General features: G+C 51.1%; 1 protein-coding gene across 2 annotated transcripts in view; it reads left to right on the forward strand.

The window, feature by feature from the left end:
* The first annotated feature begins 13810 nt into the window (after positions 1-13810).
* Positions 13811-26815, forward strand: part of SCN5A (sodium voltage-gated channel alpha subunit 5) — a 102758-nt gene continuing 89753 nt past the window's right edge. For both annotated transcript variants that reach the window (XM_017849654.1, XM_017849653.1), the window contains exons 1-2: positions 13811-13833; positions 26176-26500. In XM_017849654.1, the coding sequence (XP_017705143.1) occupies positions 26228-26500 (273 nt within the window). In that variant the 5' untranslated portion in view covers positions 13811-13833; positions 26176-26227. The remainder of the gene's footprint in view (positions 13834-26175; positions 26501-26815) is intronic.

Consider the following 26815-nt stretch of genomic DNA (forward strand, 5'->3'; position numbering starts at 1 on the left):
CCCAGAGGCTTGACAACAACCATAGGAGAATGCATTTCTATTGGATATTTATCTGCCTGGGAGAAGCATCCCAGGTGGGGACCTAAAAGGCATTACAGCTAATGTCTGGACCCTGGAAATGAATGAGAGCTATTCAGTAGAAACTTCCAAAAGAACAAACGGCAAGCCCTGTGTTCACCCTGTTCCCATGGAAAGGCCCATCAATAAGGATGTGGCCCCAAAGTTGGCCCAGGCTGAAGCCAACCTCCCTGGGAGTTGTGGCTGATTGGGCCCCCAACACTCCTTTCTCAGAATGGGAGCCACAGGGATTCTGTTCTCCACAGCGCTCAGAAATTACAAGGCTGCCTCCATTTCACAGCTAAGTCCAGAGTAGCTCCACTCTTCCCCAGTACACATTCAGGCGGACAGGTCCCCAGACTCTCCCCAGGGACCCCAGCAACAGCCGCTGCCACTTGCAGGCCCTAGGCAGGTCACTGCCGGTGCCCAGACCTGTCTCCCTTCATCAGAGCAGTGTGGGGGCTGGAATGGTTGACGTCTCCGCCCTGGCAGCCCGGATCTCCGTGCTAGTGAGAGTGGGAGGCAGCTCTTCTGTTCTCCTGTCAGCGTTCACTTGAGAAGCCTGCACTCCAGCCCCCTGCCTCTTATCTCTTTCAGAAGCCGATACACTTGCTGACAACAGGCAGCTTTTGTCAGCCACTGCCAGGTCTAAGCATTTTCTGGCCCGAAGCATTGACTTTCAGTGAAAAAAAAAAAAAAGAACCAAAGTCTCCTGAATTCTCTTCTCAGGTCTAACACCTTTGTTCATTCACTAATCTCAGGCAGCACGGGGTGGGCTAGGACACCTGGGACTCCTGTTAGCATTTGGCTGCAGAAGTGAAGGAGGTAGCCCCAGGCAGGGGAACCGCAGCAGGAGACGCTGAGTTGCTCCTTGTGTGCCTCCTTCATTCATTATGACTGCATTCTTGCTGAGTGGGGTGGGGCAACTGGAGGATTTCAGAATCCCACAATTTTGCCCCTAGAGATGGGGAAACTGAGGCCTGGGGCAGCCTCTCAGCTATCCTATGTAGTACTGGGACTTAAGTCAATGGCTCTGCTGACCCTGTATCCAATCCTCTTTCCACATCCCTGATGTTTTTATTTTTAGAAATCTGGATGCTGGGGAAGGAATGGAACTGAGGGGGAGGCTCAGGAGTGCCCCCAGCGTGGGATCACTGGCTCCCTCGCTCATCGGCTCCCTCCCTCTTCTCTACCACCAAAGAGAGAGCGAAGAGTGCGTTAAGGAGAAAACGTCTGATTAACAAAACAAAACACAGTCTTTTGTTTCAAAGTCCAAACTACTGTTTCTGGGCAACGAGAGCCCCTAGACCAGGCTTATGTACAGAGCAGCAGAGATGAAATACCTGAAATCCAGGGACTGTTCCAGAACGGCAGCTCTGACTACCATCTCTCTAAGAGCCAGAGATATCTCCTGTTTCTCCTCCACTCCACACACACCCACACACTCACACATTCCTGAAGGAAGCACCACTTCCGCTCACAAAGGTAAAAATGCCTCCTTTCTTGTTTTTTTAAACCATTTATTTATTTATATTTTAATTTACATTCAGGGAAATTCATTCCTTTTGGTGTCCAGTTCTGTGAGTTTTGACAAATGCAGAGTCATGGAACCACCATCAAGGTCAAGATACAGAACATCCCATCACCCTAAAATGCTCCCTCCCTCACTCTGCCCCTCTGTCGTCAGCCCACACCTCCCTCCACCCCCAGCCCCCACGGCCACTGATGTTTCCTGTTCCTTTAATTTTACCTTCCCCGAAATGCCACATAAATGAATTCATAACATCTACAAAACCTTTTGAGGCTGGTTTCTTTCACCTAACACAACAAATTTAAGATTCATCCATGTTGTGTGTGTGTATCAATAAAAACACTTCTCAAATGTATAAAAATAAAACGCTGGTGGAAACCCAATGCCCAAACACAGTTCCCATCCAGTGAGAGTCTCCAGCTCCGAACACAGCTCACTAGCTCCTCTGTAACCAACGTCACCCTCCCCTCCATCCTCAGCCCCATTCCTGTCCCTGTCTGCTTGCTCATTGCAGCATGCAGCCTGCCCAGAGCCTACCCAGCTCCTTCTGAGCCTAGTTCGTGTGGTCACACTGGGTGCTCCACAATCCTCTTGGTGCTGCTTGGTCTAATCCAAGAAAGAAAATCGCAAATGCTGGCAGAGCCAGGCAGATAATTTAATAAACATAATACAACACAGAATGGTGGGGATCAAAGAGACCCGGAGAGTGCATGTTACAGACAAAGATATTCACATTGCTATAAACTATTTGACACACTTTACCTGCACACCAGTCTCCCTGCCCCCAAAAATACATCTGTGGGATGAATTCAGGAACCAGGATTCTGGATCTGCAGCCTCTAAATCTCTCACCCTGACCCTCTTACACAACTACACTACTGCCCTGATGTGAAATATGACAAAACAAAGGACAACCATCACACCTTTATGAAGGTGGCAGAACTCAGGGTGATCATATGTCCCCAGTGGAATGTAATGGAACATGGCGAAGCAGATCACCCCATGTGGACTTGAGACTATGCTTTGAATAGAATATGCTTTGGGCAGATTCAGCTGCCAGAAAGGCCAGCTGAGTGAAAGGGATAATGCCCAGGAGACCCACCCCGGCCACAGCAGTCTGGTGCTTCTTACCCTACAAAGCTCAGACCCAGGAAGGCTGTGTAATGTACAGAATCAATGATTGGCTCTTTTTCTTATGGCTTCCATATTGCGTGCACAAACAACACCCCCGACTCCACATATCCAACCGAGGGAAGAGAGCATGCTGCAGTGAGTTGCCCAGAGCCCCTCTTAGAATGGAGTTCCTCCATCTTGCTCCTCCTCCAGCTGCCAGGAGTGTGGCTGCTGATGGCTCCCAGCTGTGCCCCTCTCTGGACATTGCCCTTGCCTCATGGGAGCTGCTCACCCAAGGTTATGGCCTCTCATCAGGAGCAGGCCACTGCCGATGACTGGTTGAAATGAAGGTAGACAAGCTTGCTCACACGACTCTGGCCTAACATTGGGACAACTCCAAGGGGTCATCCCAATTCCTGATCATCCCAGCTTCTAGGAGGCTTGGCTGAGGCTTTGGTTGCAACTGCATTAGAGTTCAACTTCCTCTGCCCAACCCTGCTTCTCTCACATCCTTACAAATATTGTTTCCAAGTGCACTCCCTAGAAACTTCCTGCATGCGAATCTCCATTTTAGAGTCTGTTTTTAGGGTTTTTAGGGAACCCAATCGAAAGCAAAGGATGAATAGGCTTTAGATAGTATGACTGTCAAATTCAATCTGTAAAATATTTATTTTTAAAACATCTTCCCATATTATTTAATTTGCTCCTCTTAACAACTCAACTAGGTAAGTATAGAATTGTCTCATTTTATATATGAGTAGAGTAAGACCCAGAAGGGTTATGTGTTTAATACAAGGTCACATGGGTTATAAGTGAAGAATCCTATCTAGGCTTCTGGCCCTCCAAATCCTGCTCCCTAGTCACTACAATGGCCAGAGCTGATAGGTGAAGGACTGCATTTTGTAGCAAGGAGATGAGACAGGTGGAGGCAGGAGCCAATGCCATGGACCGTCATGCTTCACACAACCTGGGTTACTATTATGCACATTCCTACTCATCAGAGATTTTTATTTTCTCTCAACTTTCCAGCAGATGGCAGGCAAGTGTCTTGAGGAAGGGGCGACTCGTCCTCATTTGCAGTATTGCAGACTGGCATTATTTGAGTTACTAGGGCCACCAGTAGAGGCAAGGGCATGTGTGTCTGACTTGGGCTGAGAGTACATGTAAGAGACAGCAGATGCTTCCCGCATGGGAATGGTCCCTCAGATAAGAGCATTACCTTGTCCATTGTCTAGGTATAAATGCAGGATCGGGTCACCAGCCCTTTGGCAGCAGGTCATGGCCTTGACCTTGAATACATTTATTTTTTCTCTGCCCCTTCTAAGATAGAGGGTCTCAACTGCTCAGGCCTTCAAAATAAAGCAAGAATGCTCACAACCCATGAGGGTAGTATCTGATTACTACTTAAAACTACCTGGGGTAGAAACTGAAATGGAAGACTTTCTTCAAAATATAGTGGAAGATATCTATTGAAATGTCACTAAAATGACAGTGAAATAATTTTGTTTGTTTATTTGTTTGTTCTGAGACAGGGTCTCATTCTGTTACCCAGGCTGGAGTGCAGTGGTGCGATCTTGGCTCACTGCAACTTCTGCCTCCCAGATTCAAGTGATTGTCCTGCCTCAGCTTCCCGAGTAGCTGGGATTACAGGTATCTACCACCACATCCGGCTAATTTTTGTATTTTTGGTAGAGACGGGTTTCACCATGTTGACCAGGTTGGTCTCGAACTCCTGACCTCAGGTGATCCGCCCGCCTCAGCATCCCAAAGTGCTGGGATTACAGGCATGAGCCACCGTCCCCAACCAACAGTGAAATAATTGTAAAAGGACAAAAGGTACAGAAGAGGGGCCAACAGCGGATATGATGACAACTTCCTGGAAGTTTGAGTCGTAACTGCCAGAGCAGAGTGTGCCTGCAGAGAGAAAGCTGGCAAAAGAAAGCAAGGGGTAGCCACTCTCTTCAAAACCCTGGAAAGTTCTCAGGACTCCAGGCATTCGGTACCTTCAAAAATGGGGAGGAAGAGTGAGATTAAAAACACGAGACCTAGTAAACAGTTTGTATTCAGAGCAATTGAGCTACCAGGCCCCTACTCACCCAACACAATCTGGCTACAGGTGGCAGAGAATCCTGTCTTATTTGTTTAAACAAAGAGTGAAAGACAAGGCTGGGCGCGGTGGCTCACGCCTGTAATCCCAGCACTTCAGGAGGTTGAGGCAGGCAGATCATGAAGTCAGGAGTTCGAGACCAGCCTGGCTAACATGGTGAAACCCTGTCTTTATTAAAAATCCAAAAATTAGCCGGGTGTGGTGACGCATGCCTGTAATTCCAGTTACTCAGGAGGCTGAGGCAGGAGAATCGTTTGAACCCTGGAGGTGGAGGTTGCAGTGAGCCAAGATCGCACCACTGCACTCCAGCCTGGGCAACAGAGCAAGACTCCATCTCAAAAAAAAAAAAAAAAAAAAGTGAAAGAGAAGTACAAAGACGTTAGTTCTATGGTTCACTTTCATCAGGGCCAATGTTTCTGCAAATCTCCCAGCCTTCCCTTCAAGGCTGAGAGAGATTTTGTCAGCTCCAAGCATCATGTCCTCATTCAAGGTGGGGAGAATCAACAAGAGGACAGCAGTAGAGTCAGCAGCTCTTGTCCTCTTTTACCAGGAAAACAAATGCTCTCTCAGATGCTGCCCTTCCCCAGCAGAGGTTTGCTTCTGACCCTTGGCCCTCATCAAGTTACATGGCCACCACTAGGTATTGGAAAAACTGGAAAGGCAAATATTCTTTGCCTCTTACAGCCTTCATGGGAGAGGCAGGCAAGGAGAAAGAAGGGTGGGAATGAATGTGGAGCAGGCAGAGTCTCTTGACAAGTGGGCAGTATAGATGGTAATGTTGGTGCCCAGTATCAGAGATCTTTTCTCTTGGGCTGGTCAGTGTCTCAATGTGAAATTTCCCAGCCCCCTGCCTAGTGGGAAGTGCACGTAAGAGTCAGAGTTCCAGCACCCAGCAGAAGGAGGAAACCAGCGTTCTCACTAGACTCCCTTACTTTCAGTAAGGCTCCTTGAGCCTGCCTCCACTGTGCCAGATGCCCCCATCTAGAGCTCAGAGATAGTCATCTGTATGAGGGAGGACCAGCCTCTGCCAGGGAGCACTGGGCAAGGCGTTTCTGGGTCTGCTGGCCTTTGTGCGGCCTTTCCCCCAGGCCTCCTGTTCTTAGCCCCAACCTGCACCTCCACCGTCTAAGATGCCTCCTGGTCCTGACTGTTTATGGATCTGAGACCGCACTTGCTTCGTTGTCCACCTCCACTCCTGGAATTAGCAGAGTGAAGAAAACAGGAACACAAAACAGTTACTTACCTTCTTCAATCTCTCACCTTGAGGGGAATGGATTAATAAAGTGTCATGGATGCAGAATACAGAACATTCTGCAGCTATCACAGATACAACTCAAAAGCAGGGTGCTGAGGGAGAAACATAAGGAAAAGAAGGAAATCTAGAACAATACCCATTTATATAAATAAAAAGCACATACACACCAATGGCCATTAATCATAAAAAATGTACTCAATTTCATTAGTCATCAGGGAAATGCCCATTAAACCCAGAATATGAAACCTCTGCACACCCACTGAAGGGGATAAAATGAAAATGACAAAAGAATTAAGTGTTAAATAATGCATACATTCACTGCTGGTGGAGTGAATATTGGTGGAACCACTATGGAAAACTGTCCAGCAACATCTGCTAAAAGTGAACACACACTATCCTGTGACTCAGCAATTCCACTCCCAGATATGTACCTGGCAGAAATGGGTACATATGTTCATCAAAATTTATGTACTAGAATGTTCATAGGTGTGCTACTCACGAACCCCAAACTAGAAACTACCCAAATGCTCATCAGCAGTAGAATGGGTAAAGTCTTGTATATGCATACAATAGGATTCTGTACAGCAACAAGAATGAATGAACTACAACAAGCAGCAACATGTGACTCTCGTGAGCATAAAGCTGATCAAAAGAAGCCAGACACAAAAGAGCTCCTATTACACAACTCCACTTCAAATAAATATCAAAACCAGGCAAAACTAGCAAGGGGAATTTGATGTGACTGTAGTAGTTAACTCTGGGTGGGTGTAGTGGTGGTGACAGAAAGAGAGCACAAAGAGGTCTTCTGTGGTACTGATAACGTTTGGTTTCTGTGTTGTACTGGTCACACGGATGTGTTCAACAACAGAAAACCCTTTCAAGTGAACACTTAGGATTTGTGCAGTTTTCCATTATGTAGGTTCAATAGAAGTAAAACATAAAAAGGAAAGCTTTGGGCTGTTAGAAGAGAAAACGCATATGCACAAACAACAATACTACCTGTTTTACAAGGATGTGCACATAAAGACCTACTTTAGCTCTTAGAGAGGTGCCTGTGTGGAGAAGGAGATGGCAGTGGAGTGATGATGGGGGAAGAAATAAAACAAAAACACAAGAGAGGAGTAATGATGTGGTTAACCCAACTTTGAACCTGAGGCAAAGTAAAGGCAAACCTTGGGCGAAACTGAGGGGTGAATAAAGGAAATACTAGTTTTTAAAAACATTTATCTCTGACAGCCAATGACATGTTCCTCTTATTGCTTTAATTCAATAGGGTTAGCCAGGCATGGTGGCTCACGCCTGTAATCCCAGCACTTTGGGAGGCTGAGGTGGGGGAACCACGAGGTCAGGAGTTCAAGACCAGCCTGGCCAACATGGTGAAACCCCGACTCTACTAAAAATACAAAAAATTAGCTGGGCATGGTGATAAGCGCCTGTAATCCCAGACACTCAGGAGGCTGAAGCAGGAGGATTGCTTGAACCCGGGAGGTGGAGGTTGCAGCAAGCCAAGATCACACCACTGCATTTCAGCCCCGGAGATAGTGCAAGACTCCGTCTCACGCAACAAAACAAAAAATTTAAATAGGGTCTGGCAAAGAGAAGGGAGTAGCCAAGATTTTGGCAAGGGCTCTTTGTAAGAAGTGCCTGTCTCCAGACACCTGTTGCCTTTCTCTGCACTCTGAGGCCTCTCTTGGACCACAAGGTGTGCTTTTATGGGTGAACTTCTACAGGGTCAGAGCTCTGGTTCCCCATCCCCTGGGCTTCTCTCCCCCTGTTTAAATTCAGGGTGCATGTAGACTTACCAGGCTCAGCCCGCCTCTCCTGCTGGCAACATCTAGTTGCCCAATACTAAACAGGAAACTGAAAACCCCACTTCTGCTACATATGGAAGGAGGAGAGGCAGGTCTCCACCCCTACCCCCAGCAGCTTCTATCCTAGCCTTGTCTCCTGCTTGACCCAATGTCAGTTTGCAAGTAGAATCTTTATTCTGAGGCAGAGAAGCCCGTGAGGGAAGTTCTTAGGGAAGGTAGGACCTTCCTGCTACTGTACTCTCCTGCCTGGTAGGTGTGACTCTGGGAAGGCGGTACCGCACGGGGGCTGAAACGTTGACATTGCCTGCACTTCCCCTTCTGGCCGATAGTGGGAGCTGCTAGCCAACCTGAGGCTCGTCAGGCGCTAAAGACTGGCAGCCGACCTGTGGTCCATCAGTCCGTACCCCAAACACCCCACTCAATTCAGGGCCGGAGAGGCCCGTGTCCTGAACTTTCCTGTAGACTGACTTTCTTACTGATCCGTTCCCGCAATCAGAGCAGCCTCTCCGTATGTACCTAAGGCGTCCAACGAAGCCCCACACCCAGGTCGCAAACTGATACTGTCCCCCACCCACTTCGTTGCCCTCCCACCTCTCCAAGATCCCCATCATGGAGGAGCAGGTCCCAGCCTCTGGGATCCCAAACCCAGCACCTCTGTGCCCACCCTGGCACCCATTTGGCTCTCTAAGAGCGGTTCTTGCTTCTGGGAGCCCTGAAAATGTGGCAGAAAAGTGTACCATCACTACCAATGACTGTAGTGATCAGTGGGCAAAAGCTGATGACCTGTTTTGTTTCGTTTGTGTTTTGTTTTTGTTGTTGTTGTTTTGACAAGCAGCAAGATTTAATGTGAAGAGGGAAAGAACAAAGCTTCTACAGCGTGGAAGGGGACCCAAGCGGGTTGCCCTGATGGCCTGTTTTGTTTAAACAAGAAATGTGTCCCCATAGGTCCTGGGCATGGGCGTGTGAGCAACTGTTTGTCAGCGTATGTCTCCGTGTGTGTGTGCCTGTGACCATGTCTCTGAGAGAGAAACAGTTGGTGTGAGGGTATGTGACTCCAGGTACACATATACATACATATATGTATGTATATATGTGTGGTGTGTGTTTGGCGTGTGCCGTGTGGGTGTCTCCGGTGTTTGTTGCCTGCTCCTTCTGGGTCTGGGTGTGTGTTTGGTTCTGTGAGCATGTGCGTCCAGTGTGTTCGGTAGGTGTGTACCGTTGTGCAGGATTTCTGATGGCATCACTAAGTGGTCTCCAGGAAAGGTGTGTTTCGGAGTGAGTGTATGTGTCTCTATGTAGTGTGTCAGTGGATGTGTGTCTAATCATGTGGTGTCTAAGTTTGTCAGAATGTCTTCCTCAGTGTCAGTGTGTGTGACATGAATGTGTCTGTCTGTGTCTGTGTGGGGGGTGTGGGGTGTGTATCTGTCTCAGGGTTGCATGTAGTGCTGTCTGTGTCAGTGCAGGTTATGCCTATGGGGCAGCGTGATGTCTGTCCTCGGCTATGATGTCAGTATACGCCCATGGGGTCCACTGTGGTGTGTGGGTGGGTGTCTGGTGTAGCCTTCCCAAGTCAGCAAGGTTGTGTGTGTGTGTGTGTGTTGTGTGTGTGTGTGTGTGTATACTCCGGCGTTGTGCTGATGTGTATATGCCAGTGTTGTTAACTGTGTGCCTGTCCGCGTCCGCGGGGTGGCCATCTGTGGCAAAGCGATCCCCGGGTCGGGTGTGGTGTACCCCCGCTGTGTCTGTCTGGTCCGCCAGCCGCGTGGGCGGCTGTCTGTGGGTGTGCGCCCCGGCGTCAGTGTGGGGAGTGTGCGCCCCGCGGGAAGCCTGTGTGTACCCCCTCCGAGCGGGCGGAGCGCACGTGCGGAGCCTAGGGCGCGTCGCTCTGGGGCGGAGGCGAATAGCCCGCGGGCCCAAGCCCCAGGCCGAGCCCAGGCGGGGCCCGCCCCGACCCCGCCCCCGAACCCCGCCCCAACCCGAGGCCCGCGCGCCGCCTGGCCCCAGCCTGGGAGCCCCCGAAAAGAAGCCGCGAGCCTAGAACGGCGGCGCGCCCGTAGGATGTGGGATCGCTCCCCCGGGGCCGCTGGAGCCTGCCGCTCGTGCCCGAGCCCCGCTCCGAGCGAGTCCGTGCCGAGCAGCAGCCCGCCCCCCCCGGAGCCGCGGGACCAGCAGGGTGAGCGAGCGCCCCGCGCCCGGCAGCCCTGGCCGGGCCGGAGCCCCCTCCGCCTGCCGCCGCCCAACTTTCCTCCCCGAGGGCCGAAGCCTGCAGCCCCAGCGTGCTCCTCCCCTGCCCGGGTCCGCCCAGCCGCTCCCTCCCCGATCAGTGCCCCAGAGAAACGGAGGGGGAGAAGGGGCGCAGATCCGCCCGGCTAGAGGGGATCCCCGGGGGAGACGTCTCTAATCACCGTGCGCCCCCCTTCCCTTCCCTTTCCTTCCGGGTTTCCCGGTGCGCTGTCGAGCGGGGGAGGGGGAGCTGCGGCCCCAGCTTCCCGGTCATCCCTGGCGCAGGCTCGGGGAGGGTCTGGGATTGGGACCCGGATTCCGGAGGCTGGAGACCCCAAGGTCAGAGCGGCGACTGGGCGCGCAGTGAATGTGGTTCCAGAGAGCGGGAGTTGCGGGGGCTGACTGAGCAGGGCTGGATATGGGGGAGGAAGCCACGCACCCCCTTTCTCTGGGCCCAGGGGGAACCGTCCGCTGGGGCTGTCCTCTCTGTGGGACGACAGCTCTGCGCGCTTAGACCACACAGAGATCTCGGTGCCCTTTGACGCCCTAAAGGGGCCGCATCTCCTCTATCTGATCTCTGTGCTTCTCGAAGGGGTAGAGATCTCTGTGCGCTGAGATTGGCGAGAGTTCTCTGCTCCCCTCTCTCTGAGCCGGACAGATCCACGCACCCTGATAGGAGGTGGCTCTTGACCTCTGTGTTATTTGATCGTCTTTGGTGGCGCCCTGGAAGAAAGTGGAGGTGTCAAGCCTTGACCGAGATGCCAAGGGCTGGTGGGGGCCAGAGGTGTGGGGACTGTTAGTGGTGGTGATGAGGATGGGGGAACATGATGTTGGGGACAAGTCCCTGGCTGTAGGCCTGACTTGCAAACACCTGTTGGAGAGCAGCGCACAGCCAGATCAGGACGCCATGGCTAAGATAGTGCAGGACTCACTCTTGTGCTCCTTCGTGCCTTCAGCCCAGCCCCGGGCCATGGGATCTATCTTCTCTTAAGGTCCGGGGCCTATGTTCCATTCCCAGGCATCTGCTCGCCTCCTGCTGAGACCCCAGGTGTGTCTCCCAGTGAGCCTAGGCAGTATCATCCCGACAGTCACACCACGTGACCCCCACCATGCCATGGCATCCCAAGCCCTCTCCCAAGTTCCCACCATCCTTCAGGATCTAGTGGGACCCCGAGCAGCAGAGGCCCCAGCTACTGGGGGCCCAGGCCCTTGCCGCTGCCCTCAACTCCACTCGGTTAGAATTGGGCAGGTGCACATGAATTGATGGTAATGAGTGAGAGGTGGAATGAGGGTGGTCAGGCTGCTGTCGCAGGAGCATGGAGAGAGTGAAGTCAGGCGACAGACAGCCAGGGTGTGGAACACAGATTCTACGTTACAGTGTCCAGCTCTGTGCTGAAAAGAGCCTCATTAAACTTTTAATCATGTCATCACCACCATATTATACAAGTGGGGATACTGAGGCCCAGAGGAGCTCAAGGACCTATTCAAAGTCATCTAGAGAATCAGTGGATTGGGGGCACCACTCAGTGTGAAGATACCTTGAGATCCTAGAACTGAGCCAGGAGGATCTAGGCAGAAGGGGAACTGGCCCAGGGGTGCCAAGAGCCAGCATTCAGCCCAATGTGGCATGGGCAGCTGCTGTGCTCTAAGGTGCTCAGCCCCCTCTCTGTGTGTTGATCAAAGCTCCCCAGGAAAAATTCTAGGATTGACTCACTCAGCATGAAGATTGGGCTCGGAGGACTGGTGGGAAGCACCAGAGACAGCTGGGGATGGGGGAACAGCGGAGGCTGGTGCCCAGGCAATCCAAAGAGAAGGGAGTCCTGAGGGCAGCCAGGGACAGTGCCAAATTGCAGTCTGTGTTCTGTTCAGAGGAGGCTGGCTTCTGCTCACTCTTGGGAAGGTTATTGGAAGGGTGTGCAGTGATAGAAGTGTGTCCCCAGAGCCCACTCACAGGAGAGGTGGTTGCCTTTGACTGGGATAGTCAAGAGTCTTATTCTAACAAAAATAACCTTCCACACTGGGTTTTGAAGGGTGAATAGGAGTTTTCCAGGCAAGAACAATGTAGTCTAGCTGTTAGGACCAGTATGTACAAAAGCACAGAAATGTGAAACAGCACAATTATTAGTTGAGTGATTCGTTGGGCCCCATGGTGTGAGGAAGAGAAGAGCGGAGTTAAAGCCAAGGTCACAGTCACGGGGGCCCTTGTGAGCTCTGCTCAGGAATTGGGAATTTATCCTCAGTAATGTTACTAAAAATAGCTAACATTCACTGAGTGCTTTCTGCAGGCCAGGCATGGCACTAAGCGCTTTATAAGGTTAATCTCACTGAATCCTTGCATCAACCCTAGAGATAGGGACCATCATAATGGCCATTTTGCAGATGGTGAAACTGGGGGTCCAGAAAGGTTAAATAGTTGCATACCATCACATTTTCTAAGTAGCAGAACTTGGGTTTGAGCCCAAGTGTCAATATCTGCTGTGTACTCTACCACCTCCCCAGCTCAGACTACGGGTGTCATCCGAAGTCTTTCCATTGAAGGAGAGGTGACTGGCAGTTTACCACAGGTAATAGAACTTATGGTGTCCCATCTTCCTTCTCTGTCAAGTGACATGATGCTCTTCCATTCCCCACCTCCAATGTCTCACTAAGTGAGGTGTGCTGCCCCCTGGCGCACCATGAGAAGAAGAATGGGCAGGTTAAATTTGGGTTGGCAAACTTGATGAAGAGCAAAGGAGAAGTGACAGATGTTTCATGGTTCTGATTTGAACCTGGTGTACTTCCGAGGACAGATGCCGATATCCAGAAGGTAGTTGGAGGGAAGGGCCCAGGAAGGAAGTATGTTCAGGATGGAGATCTGGGCTGGAAATGGAAACTTTGAGTCTTCAGCAGAGGTTGGTCATTGGAGACATGGTACTGAATTAGATTGCCCAGCGAGAGTACAGACCTGGGGTTCTCAATCCTGGTGACATTAGCATCACTTGGAAAGCTTTAAATAAAAATACCTATGCTCAGGCTCTACCCCTAGACGTGCTAATTCATTTGGCCCTGGGATGGGGCCTGGGCATCAGGAGTTTTGAAAGCACTCAGGTGATTCTAACGTGGTGTAGAGGGTAAGAAGGAAGGGGGTTGAGTCAGGAGCCCAGAAACACTCCAACCATCAAAGCAGGAGAAGTCTGCAGAGAAGGCTGAGAAGGAGCAGCCAGAGAGGTAGGAAGAAAGCCAGGAGTAGGAGGTGCTACAGAAGACAAGGAGAGTGCCCCGCTCAGTGGGGGAGGGAAAGTGCCCTGTTTCCTTCTGCTGAGAGACTTAAGGTGCATTCTCATAAGTTCATGAATAGATAGAAAAAGAATGAATAATTTAAAAAGAAGTGTCCATTAGATCGAGCCATGGTGAGGGTGCTGGTGACCTTGGTAGGAGAAACTCTACTCAGCGCCTGCAGAATGTATGCCCAGCACAGACAGGTTCTTGTTGAATGAATGAATGAGTGACTTGGTGGGAATGGAACCCAGTTTGGAGTGGGTTGAGAAGTGAGCTGGAGGTGAGGACGTGGAGACAGCATGTGTAGACAGCTCTTTCAAAGAGTTTGATGGTTGAAGAGGGAGGAGAGAGATAGAAGGGAGCTGGCGAGGGGTGGGGTCAGGGAGGGCTGTCGGGAGAGCCTTGAGTGGACACTGTAGGCATGCGTGTCCGTGCAGCACATCGCCGTGCAGGAGGAAAGCCTTTCCCTCAGCCGCAGGTCTGTGAGTTAAGATTGTGCCAGTGAAGTGTGTAGTGGTTACTATTTGTTCATGGGGCAGTTGGGAAGGCCTGGGTAGGGGGAATAACTCTTTCTGTGAATCTCCGAGAGGGAGATTTTGATGGCAGGAACTGTGATTCCTGCTGTGGGTGACGGGCAAGAAGGGAAGGGAGCCCTTGCTCTGCAGAGAGAAGGGTGTTCCAGAAAGCCCTATGTGGGGACAAGATGAGGTTGTCTAAGGCAGGTATCCCTAGAATTAGGAGAAGGGAGCTGGAGTAAAAGCTCTGTGGCTAAATACATGAAGAAGGCAGAGAGAGGAAAAAGCAGGGCCAGTGGGTAGCCTGTGGACAGAGGCTGGGCCCTATGGGAAGCAGACCAACTACAGGGCTGGCCAGGGCTGCAGGGGAAGCCTGGGATGGGAGAGCCCCATGGCCTGCTGCCAGCCCAGGCTGCCCTGATGCAGAAGTCTGAGGCAGAGTTCATGCGATTGGGCCATGGAAGGTTCTAGAAGGTGGACAAGCTGTAACAATTGCTCTCATGAAGTTTACATACAAGTAGGGAGATAACATTAAACCAATCCATGCAGAAGATAATTTGAGATAGGCGCTAGTGCTATGAAGGAAATACAACAGGACAATGTGTTGGAGAGACATGGGGGTGACTCTAGACTGGGTGGGCAGGGAAAGCCCCTTAAAGGAGGAGACTGAACTGAGACGTGAATAACATGAAAAGAACCAAGCCTGAGGAGATCTAGGGAAAGAATGTTACAGAGGGAACTGCAAGTGCAAAGGCCCTGAGATGGGGCGAGCTCTGTGGGTTGGAGCAGAAGGAATGGGGTGGGGACGGAGAGGTTCTGTGCCTCTGTTTCTGACCCGCCCCTTCAGACTGCCCATTCGGCTATACACAGCTTACACCACTTGCCTCAGGCTGGCAGCAGTTCCTAGGGATGAGACTATTTTTAGACACAACTCTCCTCTCCGTGGGCCTAGAACATACCGTGTCTTTTTAAGATGATCAATATGGAATGACACTATTTATAGAGACCCCACGTCAATTCTCGGAGCCTGGGACCCCCAGTGTGGGGAAAGTCCCAGGACCAGGCTTTGTGGAGGTAGGCACCACCCCTGGCACAACACTGGGGCCGTCTGACTTCAATTCTTTAACACTTATCTTACCTTCTCCACCCTGCCTGCCATCACCTGCCTTCCCTGAAGAACCACAGCCATGGGCTGGGGAGCTTGGTGCCACAGCCTCCCCCTGCAACTTCACTTCCCCAAGGGGTACCTGGTGTGCCCCAAGCCCAACATAAAATTTAGTTGTGATTTTCGAAGCCAGAGTCTGATAGAACAGCTTCTCAACCTCTCTTGTCCATTCCTCACTCTGTTTACTATTCTGGAGGGGCAGAAAAGGACAGTGAAAATCCTTAGGACCTCCTAGGTTCGCCTTAGAGGGCCAGGGAGAGATCTGCCCAGGACAGGAATAATGCAAGGTTGAACTTAGGGGCTGAGCTTCCCTGGTGGGAGGTCAGTGTGGCCCAGAGCAGCCAGGGGAAGCTGCCTGGGAGAGGTGGGACTTGAACCCCTCCACAGAGGATGCACAGAATCGGAGAGGTGAGTGCTCAGATCATGTGGCTGGACCTGTTGTCGGGAGAGAATGTCTATGCTCTGAGGCTTCAGTTCTTTCTCTCCTCTTCAGTTTCTTCTCCTGATTAAATCTCCTAGGGTGGCAGTGGAAAGTCATGTCCCCACAGAGCTATTAGCAGAGTGGAGGGATGGAGATGCTCTCACAGCATCCGTGTGCACCCAGGAGGGTCCCTTGTCCACTCAGAACCCCCTGTCATCATCACCAAGGGCTTTCCCTGGCCTCCTAACAGCCCTGGGTGGCCGAGGCTGGTGCTGGCTGCCCCATAAGCTCAAGGTCACACGGGGATGTGGGCAGAGCTCAGACAGGGCCTCACCCTTGCGCTTGCCCAGGGAGCCCCTGTGGTTTCTGGGAATGGATTTTGAACAGGAGAGAGGCTTCTCCTGGCACCAGGAGAATGGTAAATGCCATTCTGGTGGGTATTGATTCCTCGAAGGCCTGTGCGAGGCAAGAGGCTGCTTTCAAAGAGATGGCAGGGCAGAGAGAGGTACTCTGGCTTCAGGCACCAAATCAGTTCTCAGGGTAATCAAGCTACATTAGCCATTCCCCTACACTCAGGCTAGGCTGGGCGGTACCCCAAATGATCTAAGATGGGGGAAAAAATCAGACCATGGGTGGGACCAGCCCAGCCCAGCCCAATCAGTGCAACCTGCCTGGCCGTCAAAACCCCAGCCTCATCCACCTGGGCCAAACGCAGGAAAGTGGCCCAGACAAGCCCCTCAAAGCCAAGGCGCCAGCCCTTGGTTGCCCAGCTCTACTGCCTCTGGGCTTGCTCCTAGGAAGAACCCCAGCCCCGTGTTCATTCTCTACTGAGCCCAGGGCTCCACTCAAGGGACACCAGTGGGTGTAGAGTACAAGGAGACTGAGGGCCAGAGGCCACCCACCCCAGCCTCTGTTCCTCATGTTCTGCTCATAGACGTGATCGGAAGAAGACACGGGAGCTCAGCCGGCCGTTTGCAGCGACAGCCCCACCACTGTGCTGGGTCAGATGCAGCACAGACTGCCAGTTCAATAAAGCGCCAGCTAGTTGCCAACAAAACTGAAAACCCAAGGAAAGCCCCCACTTGCTTGCTGAGCCTAGGTGCCTATTAGATGTCTAATTGCTGAGCTTCTGTTTCAGGAAGTCTGAGGGAAGGAGAGAAAAAAAACTCCCGAAGGATCCCTTGGGGCCTGCAGTCCTCAGAGATAGCTGGACTTCAGGTCTCTTCCAGTCCTCACCTTTTATGATCAAATGAAGGACGTGTTCCCAGATGGGTGACTTGTATTCACAGTGCATTACACAGGGAGCTTAGCTCACACTCGCCAGCAAATAAAAAGTAAAAATCTCAAACATCGTGTTGAGCAAAAACAGCCTGACACAAAAGAGCCCATAAGGTAGGATTCCATATGCATAAAGTGCTAGAACAGGCAAAACGAACCTAGGTGATAGAAATCAGAGCAGTTGACTGAAAGGAATAGTGGGAAACTTTCTGGGGTGAGAGGATGTTTACTGTCTTTTTGGAGCGGCACTTACACAGGTGTATGCGTTTGTCAAAACTCATCCAACTGTATACCTGAAGCATTTTCTTGTGTTTAAAGTATACCTCAGTATAAAAGAATATTAAGAAAAAATGGTTGCACATTTGGCTATAATACATCACGGACACCTTTGTGGCATAAATTTAGTGTATTGGTTGATTGGCTTATTTCCCTCTGGACACTAAGAGACCCTAGAGGTGGGCCTCCCAGGTTTCCATCTCCCTTAGTGCACACAGTAGGTACCCCATAAATGCCTCAGTTGCCATGGCATCAATGCACAATTCCTCTGTGAAGCTCTTTTTCAGCTCAAGTATTGAGAAAAATGAGTTGGAAGGAATTGAGCTAGAAAGAGACTTAGAATGCTGATTGCTGTCTCGGGCACCTGTGTGCCATGAGGGTGTTTCTTGGGCCACATGTGGGCACCTTTCTGACCTGATTATGTGTACCATGTGGGTGTACACAGAGATGGTCTGGTGTCTGGGGTGGGATGCCCTTGGGTGACTGAGCTGGCTCTCCAACTCTGGGTCTCTGTGGTTTCAGGGTATTAGACCATCCAGGTCCCCACCCTGCTGCCTTGGCTGGCAGCGAAGTGCCACTCAGCATATTCTAGACCCCTGTGGATGGACCTGGGCATGTGTAAAGGGACTGACAAAGAAGACTCGGGCCTGGGGGAGGGGGATGCCCTGTACCCTGTGGAGGGGGTATCTGAACGATCTGGGCCTTTTGCAGTTCCCCTGGCCTGACACTCAGACACTGATGAACAGTCGATGGGTTGAATAAGCTGCTGCCAAGCCCCTGAACCCCATCCTTACTGTGGGGAAGGGCTATGAAGAAAAAATCAGGGCCGCCCGCCTTTCAGGGAAGAGAGTGGCTACCCCTAGGCCAGTTTGTCCTTGGGAGGTGGCCTAAATTCAGGGCTCAGACCGAAGGGCCCTCAGCTCCCACCTCTGGAGGAGGACCCGGTCTTAGGGACCCCCATTTCATTTCATCCCTGCCGGGGGAATCACTTCAGCAGAGCAGCAGAGCTAAAGCGGGTAGGGTTTTCCTGTCAGCTGAATTAGCCTCGGTTTCAGCCTGGGTGTTGGAATAAATGAGATGCAAATGCATGTAAATGAGGGCATTCCCCGGCTTCAGGGTGGGTGTGTTCTCCTCCACCTCCAGGAGGGATGGGGATGATTCTGAAGGACTTAGCAAGATCACTGGAGGCAGAGATTAAGAGTAGAGAAGGACAGGCTCCTCAGACTCCTATCTCCCCTAGAACTGGGCTCCAGACTGGACAGGGTTAATGCCTATGCAGCCTCAAAGGAGCGGAGCCTGTGGGGAGCTGGTTAGCTGAGGCCCCGTGCAAGGACGGACCAATGTGCCTTTGATCTGGGAGCAAGGACTTGAAAGCACAGGCCACCAGCACCAGCTGGCACCCCCACTGAGCCTTTGTCCAAGCTGTTAGCCCGGGAGAGCCGAGACTGTGCAGATAATTGCCTGGGCGGGAGGGATGGTCTGAAACTTACTGTCGATCCCTCCTACTTACATCCCCCACCATCCCAACCTGTGACTTGAGCCTCCACAACCACCCACAGCCACTGCCACAAACCAGGATGGCCACTTTCTGGTCTGCGGAGGACAATGTTCTTTCAATTCTTCCCTACGGTCCCAGCCCCCCAGCTCTAGCCCCATCCATCACTTATCTCCCCCAGAGACTAGCCTGAGGTTCAGCCCCAAAGCAGGTAGAAGTCTTTTTTTTCTTTTTTTTTTTTTTTGAGATGGAGTCTCGCTCTGTCACCCAAGCTGGAGTGCAGTGCAGTGGTGCAATCTCTGCTCACTGCAACCTCCGCCTCCCGGGTTCAAGTGATTCTCCTGCCTTAGCCTCCCGAATAGCTGGGATTACAGGCACCTGCCACCACGCCCAGCTAATTTTTTGTATTTTTAGTAGAGACAGGGTTTCACCATGTTGGCCAGGCTGGTCTCGAACTCCTGACCTCAGGTGATCCACCCGCCCTGGCCTCCCAAAGTGCTGGAATTACAGGCATGAGCCACTGTGCCCGGCCTCAGGTAGAATTTTTTAAGGGCTTAGGGCCTGGTGGCTGGAACTTGATGTCAGTGCCATCCAATAGAAATATGAGTCACAAATGCAAGCCACATTTGCAATTTTAAATTTTCTAATAACCATATTTTTAAACCAAAAAAAGTGAAATTAAACTTGAACACATTTTATTGAATCCAGTATAATACTATCAAATATTATCTGTTTAACCTGTAATCAGTATTAAAAATTATTAACGAAATAGTCAACATTCCTTATTGTACTAAGCCTGCAAAATGGATGTGACTTTACAATAGCACAACTCAGTCCACAGTAGCACTTGGTCGCCACATGCAGTGAATGAGTGGCCGCCCTATTGTTGGATAGTGCTTGAGCTGGAGAGAAAAACTGCTAGGGAATCGGTTCTGCCAGGAAAACTGCTGACTCTTCGGGCATGGGCAGAAATCAGCTAGGTCTCCCTGGGAACATCTGGGCTGCATAGAGGGAGAACCAGGCCCAGATGAGGCTGACAGGACTGACTTTTAGCCTTGAAGTGGGGGTCACAGACCCAGTCCAGGCAGATGGGGCATAGGCAAGCCATGAACCTTTATCCAACTCTCTGCACGCAGAGGTAGGAGGCAATGTGGTGCAATGGGTAGGCTCACAGGCCTGGCTTCAGACAGACTGAGGCTCACTTCATCTGTCCTAGAGTCAGATTTCCCGTCTGTAAAATGAGGCTAATAACCCCCGTCTTCCTAGGATTGTTGCAAGGATGAAGTAAGGTGATCCACCAACAGTACTAAGTGCAGTGCAGGGCACAGAATGAGCATGTGATGCTGCTGGGGCGGTCCTTAGTCCAGTGCGTGGGGTTGGAAAAACTGAGGTCTAGAAAGGGGACTGAATCACAGTGTGAGTGTGTATTCAGGCAATAGGAAGGTTAATCTCACACTCCCTCATTCTTTCATTCCTTTATTCACCAGCCCCTGCTTTGGGAGACCAGGACAAAAATCCAGGGGAGAGACAGGCATGCAAGTAAACTAATCCATCCTGTGCTGAGGTAGGGATGGGAATTCAAGTGTGCCAGGAATACAGAGAGGAGGGAAAGAGCCCAGGCAGGGAGGGCTGGTGTGGGCAACAAGGAGGCCTTCTGAGGTGGATTTCTCATAAGAATAATAATAATAACAATAACCACAGTAGCAACTAAATTCATTTGGCACTTTCTGTGTGCCAAGCATATACAAATATCAATACATTTATGTTTCACAGCAGTCCTGTGAAATAGATATTATTATTAACCCCATTTTACAAATGGAAAAACTGAGGTAGAGAAACATCAATGAATCTGCCCAAAGACACAAGACAAATGCATGGCCAGGGCCGAGATTCACTCAGGTGAGCTGACTTCCAAGCACAGCCCTAACCACTTCCTTATCCCTAGGAACAGGAAATCTTCAAGAGGGTGAGGTGGGAGGCCAGAGGGGGAGGCAGAGGTGGATGCAAGGCCTGGTTCTCTGGCTCAGGGCATTTCCTCGTTGCCAGTGTCAGCAAGTCTGGGTGAATTTCCTTGCCAGCCACCACAGACTCTCTTTACTGATGACTCTTCCTCATCCCCCCATTATCCCTTGTTGATTTGGGATCCATCACTTTGGGAAGAAAAGTATTCTGCGTAGTCATTTTTAGGACCTTGTACACAATGGGTGCTGATTAAATGTTCACTGAATCATTCAATTAATAAAATGAGTCTGTGAGGTGTTGATGGGTTGACATGTTCTCAAGGAAGAAATGCAGTTGCCTTACAAGCAGGGCTACAAGTTCTGATGGGCGACTCCCGGCAAGGAAGCCTGGAGTGAGCGAGGTTCCTAGCTGTCGTCTCCCCATTTGGAGGCCCGTGGATGACTGGGGTGAAGTTACAGCTTGTCAAGCTACATCTAGTCCCATTCTCCTGTCCCTGGTGTTGCCAGTCCAGGAACACCCAGACTCGTCTTTGGAGGGTTTCCAGTCAGCCAGGGTAGAGAGCAGGGGCCCTGTGCTCGTTTGTGGAGTGTGATCAGAGTATGATCAGGGAGTCCTGACCTCCACCTTTGGGGAGTGAGCTCCTGTTTTGAGGGCACCCACACCCTTTTCCTGAGCCTATTCTTTAGCACTGAGGGGCAGGCAGAAGGGGAGTGCCCTGTGGGCGGGCAAAGCTGCACTGTGTTCTGGGTGAGACTGCAAACCCTAGGTACTGGGTGCTCCAGCCCGAGGTCACCCCAACTGCAGGGCAGGAGAGAGGAGCACAGAGTGGAGGAATCCCACAGAGATTTTCTAGGAAGCCTGGGAACCACTTCCACACAATGCTTTGCATAAATTTACGTGGCAAAGAATATTCTTTGCATGCTGTGTTCCAGAGGCTCCGATTCCAAGGAGACCAAAATGCCAGACGTGACTCAGGAGGTTGAAGTGTGCTTTCCTTTGGGATCGGGGTGGGTGGGGGGAGTGAATAGGGAGGGGCTGCAGGAAAGGGAAGGCTCCCCAGGGTGACCAGCTACCCTGGTTTGTCCAGGACTGGGGGTGTCCCAAGGTGCAGAAATTTTGCTGCCAAAATGAGGAAAGTCCCATGTAAACCGGGACAAGTAGTTCACCCCACATCCATCTCCCACCTCAAACAGTGCCTACAGCTGCACTCTACCTGCCTGACTGTTGTGTCCATGTCATAGCAGTGGCACCATTGCTGATTGAGCACCAGCTGTGTGCCTTTGCATTCAGAAAACCCTCCTTCAGGAAAGCCAGTTGAGAAAACAGTGCAGGGGGGTCTAGTTTCTGGTGTGAACAGTTAATATTCTCCCTGTGCAGCATCTCTACCTTGATGTGAATACACATACTACAGGCCCTGTCAGTAACCAGCAGAGGCCAGGAAGGGGCCAGAGCTGGGTGAGGGGGCACACAGGAACGAGTCAGTTTGGGTGGATGGGCAGTCAGGAGAGGTGTCCTGGAGGAGGTGGAGTGGGGAAGAGAGCAGGAGGTGATTCTGGCATCACTTAGGGCACACAGAATGTTGGAGAATGTCTAAATCTAGGAGCAGGGGGCTGCATGTGTGGGATAGAAGGATAGAGGGAGGCACTGCCATGGTCCAAGCAGGGGCAAGGAGGCCTGTCCCAGGTCTGGGATGTTGGGTGAGGGTTGGGAGCTTGTGGCCAGTGCCAAAAGAAAGGGTGCCAGGAGGAGCCAGTCTGGAAAGGAAGATTCACAGTCTGCTCCCATCATGAGCTCTCAGGAACCTTCCAGATGCAGGGAAGTATGCATCCAGTTCCTGAAGCTGATGAACCTGGGGCAGGATGGAGTTGGGGGTGGGGCTCTAGAGTGAAGCCCAAAGGACAGGGAAGCCTGGTCCAGGAAGAGTGCATAGCCGGATGGAGCAGTCCCAGCCTGATGAGCTGCAGTAGGGCTGGTGCAGATGGCCAAGCTGATGCATATGGAGCAGCTGTCCTGGGGGGTGGAGAATCATGAGGTGCTGGCATCTAGGGGATGAGCGACTGTGGTCTTACAGTCAAGCCAGGTCCAGCTTCCCCAAACGCTGGGGCTATGTGAGACCAAGACCAGGGGCCCCTGCTTACCTATTTTCCCCTGCAACCTTCCACAGCCAGGGGATGGGTTCTGAAATCTGCAGGCCTGACATCCTAGGCCTGAGAGGTGTGGCTGAACCTGAGCACAGAGCATCCTCAGACCACCCCGAGCCCTCTTCACCCTGGCAGCACCGGAAACCCTGCAGCCGGGACTCAGCCAGGCTTGGCCACAGCAGGGCGTGGGCCCTGAGCTGCTAAAGGAAGGGCAGGGACAGAGCCAGGTGCAGGTGGCTGGAGAACAAGGGAGAAAGCAGATCCCACCCGCCCACCGGGAGCTGCCTGGGGGCCCCAGAGACAAAGGACACTCTTGGTAGGTTTACTTTGGAACATGAGGCTGCCCAGCTGCTACAGCAGAGAGCTTCATCTGGAATCTGGTTTCAGCAGCTCCCCTGGACAGACTATACCCCTCCCAGGCCAGGGCCCCGAGCGGGTGGATGCTCTGCTGGAGGCCAGCCAGGATAGGATCCTCCTTAGGACCTAGGGCTTCTTCACCAGGCCTTGGATGGAGAAGATTGGAGAGGTTATGGAAGTGCTTGGACATAGGACATCTGCCTCTCTGGTCTTCGTCCATCCCACAGGGCCACTGCAAGACTCAGAATGGAATTTCTCAGGTCCAAGGGTGGGGCAGACTGGGGTCCCAGTCCACACCTGGAAATGACACAAAGTCCTGATAAGTCAGAGCCAGAGGCCAGGGGAGTGGCTGAAACCACTCATGATAGCAGCATTATAGAATCCCAGAAAGGACTTGGAGGCTCGCGTCATCCTTCTTTACAGATGAGAAGCTAAGGTGCAGAGGAGGGGACCCCATGGTCAGCATCTGAGCAAGGACCAAGCCAGGATCTTAACCTTTCTCTACCAGTTGAATGAAGTCCATCTCAAAAGCACATATTTTGAGACAAAATAAAACACATAGGATTAGAAAGGAAACCACCTATATTGAAATACAGCTATCAGAACACAGAAACCAATTTTTGATAGAGTAGTATATGTCTTTATTCATGTTTTAAATATTAAGATCTAGCAGCAAATCTAAGTGCTGTAATTTTGAAGTCGTGATGAGTATTAATGTTATTTGAGAGGCCAGCAGCAACTGTAACACGACAGGGAAATATCTGCAGTTTCTTTTGGCCACAATTTCTGCTTTGTTGCGTACATTCACAACTGAAGGAAATGCTAAATTTGAAAGAGAGGTTAATGAGAAGGAGATGTGATTTCTCCCCTAAATCTCTCCACCACCCCTTCACAGCGTCTGTTAAGAAGGGCCCCCTGAACTATTAATACATAGACAGGCAAAACTAATCTATGCCATTAGCAGCGAGGAGAGTGGTTCCCTGGGCAAAGGAGGGTGTTTAGTGACTGGAGGGCAGCCTAAGTCTGAGAGACTAGGAGCATTTTATCTCTTTGTCTGGGTGCTGGTTACCAGGTGTGTTCTGTTTGTGGAAATTCATCCATCTGTACACTTACATGCGTGTAACTGCGTGAATCCTTTATTTAATACAAATTAAAAACACACCTTTACTGGAACAGACGTACGTGCAGGTGTCAGCTTGCACCCGCACAGGCGCACTCTCTCTCTCACACACACAAACCCTTGCCAGTGTGTACCAGTGAGCCTCTGCAGATCCATGGGCGTGCATGTGTCCCCACAACCCTTGCAGGCATATGGACACAGATGGATACAGTGAGACAGAGAACACTATTTTTAGGAAGTAAGTCTAAGCAAAAGAGGTGGCTTCCCAATTTATGGAACTGATTGCTCATAGCGGAGAGGGTTGCCTTGTAAGAAGCTGCTGTCATCCAGACGGTGTTTTTTTTTTTTTTTTTTTTTTTTTAATTTTAAAATAAAAGACAAATGAGTTTTATTGTTTCTGTAAAAATAATGCAAGCTCATTTTAAAGAATTCAAGCAGTGAAGACAAGTATAAAGAAAATAGTTTAAAATTAACCCAAATTTCTACAAGCTAAGAAAAAGAAGTCCTCACTCATGCGTTGATTAGTGTTACGGATGTCTGTCTCTTCACACAAAGATGGAAGGGAGGCAGGGAAATGCTTTTATAGAGTGGAAACCTACTCCCTCACTTGCTATTTTTAACAAAGATGTTCCTTTAACTTTACTTGAATGAAACAAGAAAAAGACACAGAGTGGCTCTTAACGTGCGAGTCCTGGGACCTCTGTCCTGCCTCCCTTCACAGATTTCAATCCACACTTCCCCAGGGACCAGAGGCGCCTTTTTGAGGTCTGAGTGTGTTGTGTTTGCTCACTGTTTACCTGTCTCTTGGCCAGGTGCCTGCTTCACAGCAATCCAGGGCTCAGGGCTGCGGCCCCAAAGTCCAGACCCTTTGGCGGCCGTGTGCAGGGGTTGGTATGGCAGCAGCTCGTTGGGGTCATTGGTGACGTGTTTTGCAGGAGTAAGATCAAGGCAAAGCTGACCCTTGCGAGGGAAAAGGATTTTGTTCTGGCAGAGATGTCCAACAGGTGTCCACCGTGCCCTCTTGAACGGGTGCCCACCATTCCCTGGTTTGATGTGGTCATTAGCGATGCAGCCTCCCGGCTTGGTGTCACAGTCAGGAGCTGTTCTGACCACATCCTGTTTTGGTGGGGCAGTTGGGACTGCATTCTTCTGCCTCGGTGTCATAGGCAGAGTGTGTTCACACCAGGTTCTGGATTGTTTGAGGCCATCAGGGGCCACATTCTCCCGGTTTGGCGTCACATGCATGTGCCGCCTGGACGTCCTTGCTGATGAGTGGTCACCGTTTTCCGGTTCTGCTGTCACTTAGGATCAGCATTCATTTGTTCACATTTGGGAGGAGGGGAGCAAGGAGCAGTGTGAGGAGCCAGAGATACTCCATCAGCTCTTCCCTTTTTTTTTGCAATATGATTCAATTTATTGCTAGAATTTTATTTGGTTATTACAATATCTGTAAGCATGTATGTATTTTAAAAGGGATGGGGAGATGGAAGGCAGAGTTACCTAAAGTTCAAGTTAGCTAAAGTGCCAGGCTAATTTTAACCTTTCCAAGGAAGGGAAATAGCTCAGATGGGCAAGGGAGGCATTGCCCATTTTTTGAGCCAGATTGTTTTGGAAGGTTTCTGCCCCCTGGGGATTTCCTTGGGAGACTCTCTGCAGGGACTCCACCACAGCTGTGTACACCAGGGTGCCAACATCTGGATGACATCTCCAAGCTGAGAAATGTCTCAAGTGATGACAGCTAAGAAACCAAAAGATGCAAGTGTTTCCTGTTGTGTGGAATGGGGCAAAAAGAAGGTGCTTGGATGACACAGTCACTCTTGCCTGCTTGAATTCAGACATGCTTGTTAGGAGGGGAAAGAGGAGGTGACCCTGCTGCCTGTCCACATGTGTGCCCCATAGCCTGGGGGGCTTTGGGTTTACCCAGGCCAGTGTTGCCCAGGTGTGCCTGTGGAGTTGTTGGCATCCTGGGGTCTGGAGCCTCTCTGCAAATGGTGTCCCTCCCTCCATGAGCACAGCCACCCCCAGGAGGTCTGCCCACCCTGCCCTCCGTCCCTGGGCATAGCATCAGGTCCATTGTCTGTGTCTTCCAGCTTCCCCGCAGGCAACGTGAGGAGAGCCTGTGCCCAGAAGCAGGATGAGAAGATGGCAAACTTCCTATTACCTCGGGGCACCAGCAGCTTCCGCAGGTTCACACGGGAGTCCCTGGCAGCCATCGAGAAGCGCATGGTGGAGAAGCAAGCCCGTGGCTCAACCACCTTGCAGCAGAGCCGAGAGGGGCTGCCTGAGGAGGAGGCTCCCCGGCCCCAGCTGGACCTGCAGGCCTCCAAAAAGCTGCCAGATCTCTATGGCAATCCACCCCGAGAGCTCATCGGAGAGCCCCTGGAGGACCTGGACCCCTTCTATAGCACCCAAAAGGTGACTACCACCCACCTCCAGCCCTGCCTACCCTTCTGTGCAACTCCTTGTCAACGGAGCAGAGAGGAAAGAGGGCCTGGCCTCCATATGGGGCTCTATTTAGGGTGGCTCACCAGGCTTTGGGGGAATGAGTCACTGGTGATCTCTATTCCAATCACCTTAATTTTGGAATTCGGGAATAAAAGACAGGAATTATGCAGCCTGAGATGCTGGTTTGGTGTCATGAAGAAGAGAGGGTAGCCTCAGGGAAAACATGCCTCCTGTGACTACCTTCTTTGGGAATTACCTGTGGTTAGATTTTCACTCCTGAAGGAC

This window comes from Rhinopithecus bieti, unplaced genomic scaffold (assembly GCF_001698545.2).
Source record: "Rhinopithecus bieti isolate Rb0 unplaced genomic scaffold, ASM169854v2 scaffold_33121, whole genome shotgun sequence".
NCBI classification, from domain to species: Eukaryota; Metazoa; Chordata; class Mammalia; order Primates; family Cercopithecidae; genus Rhinopithecus; species Rhinopithecus bieti.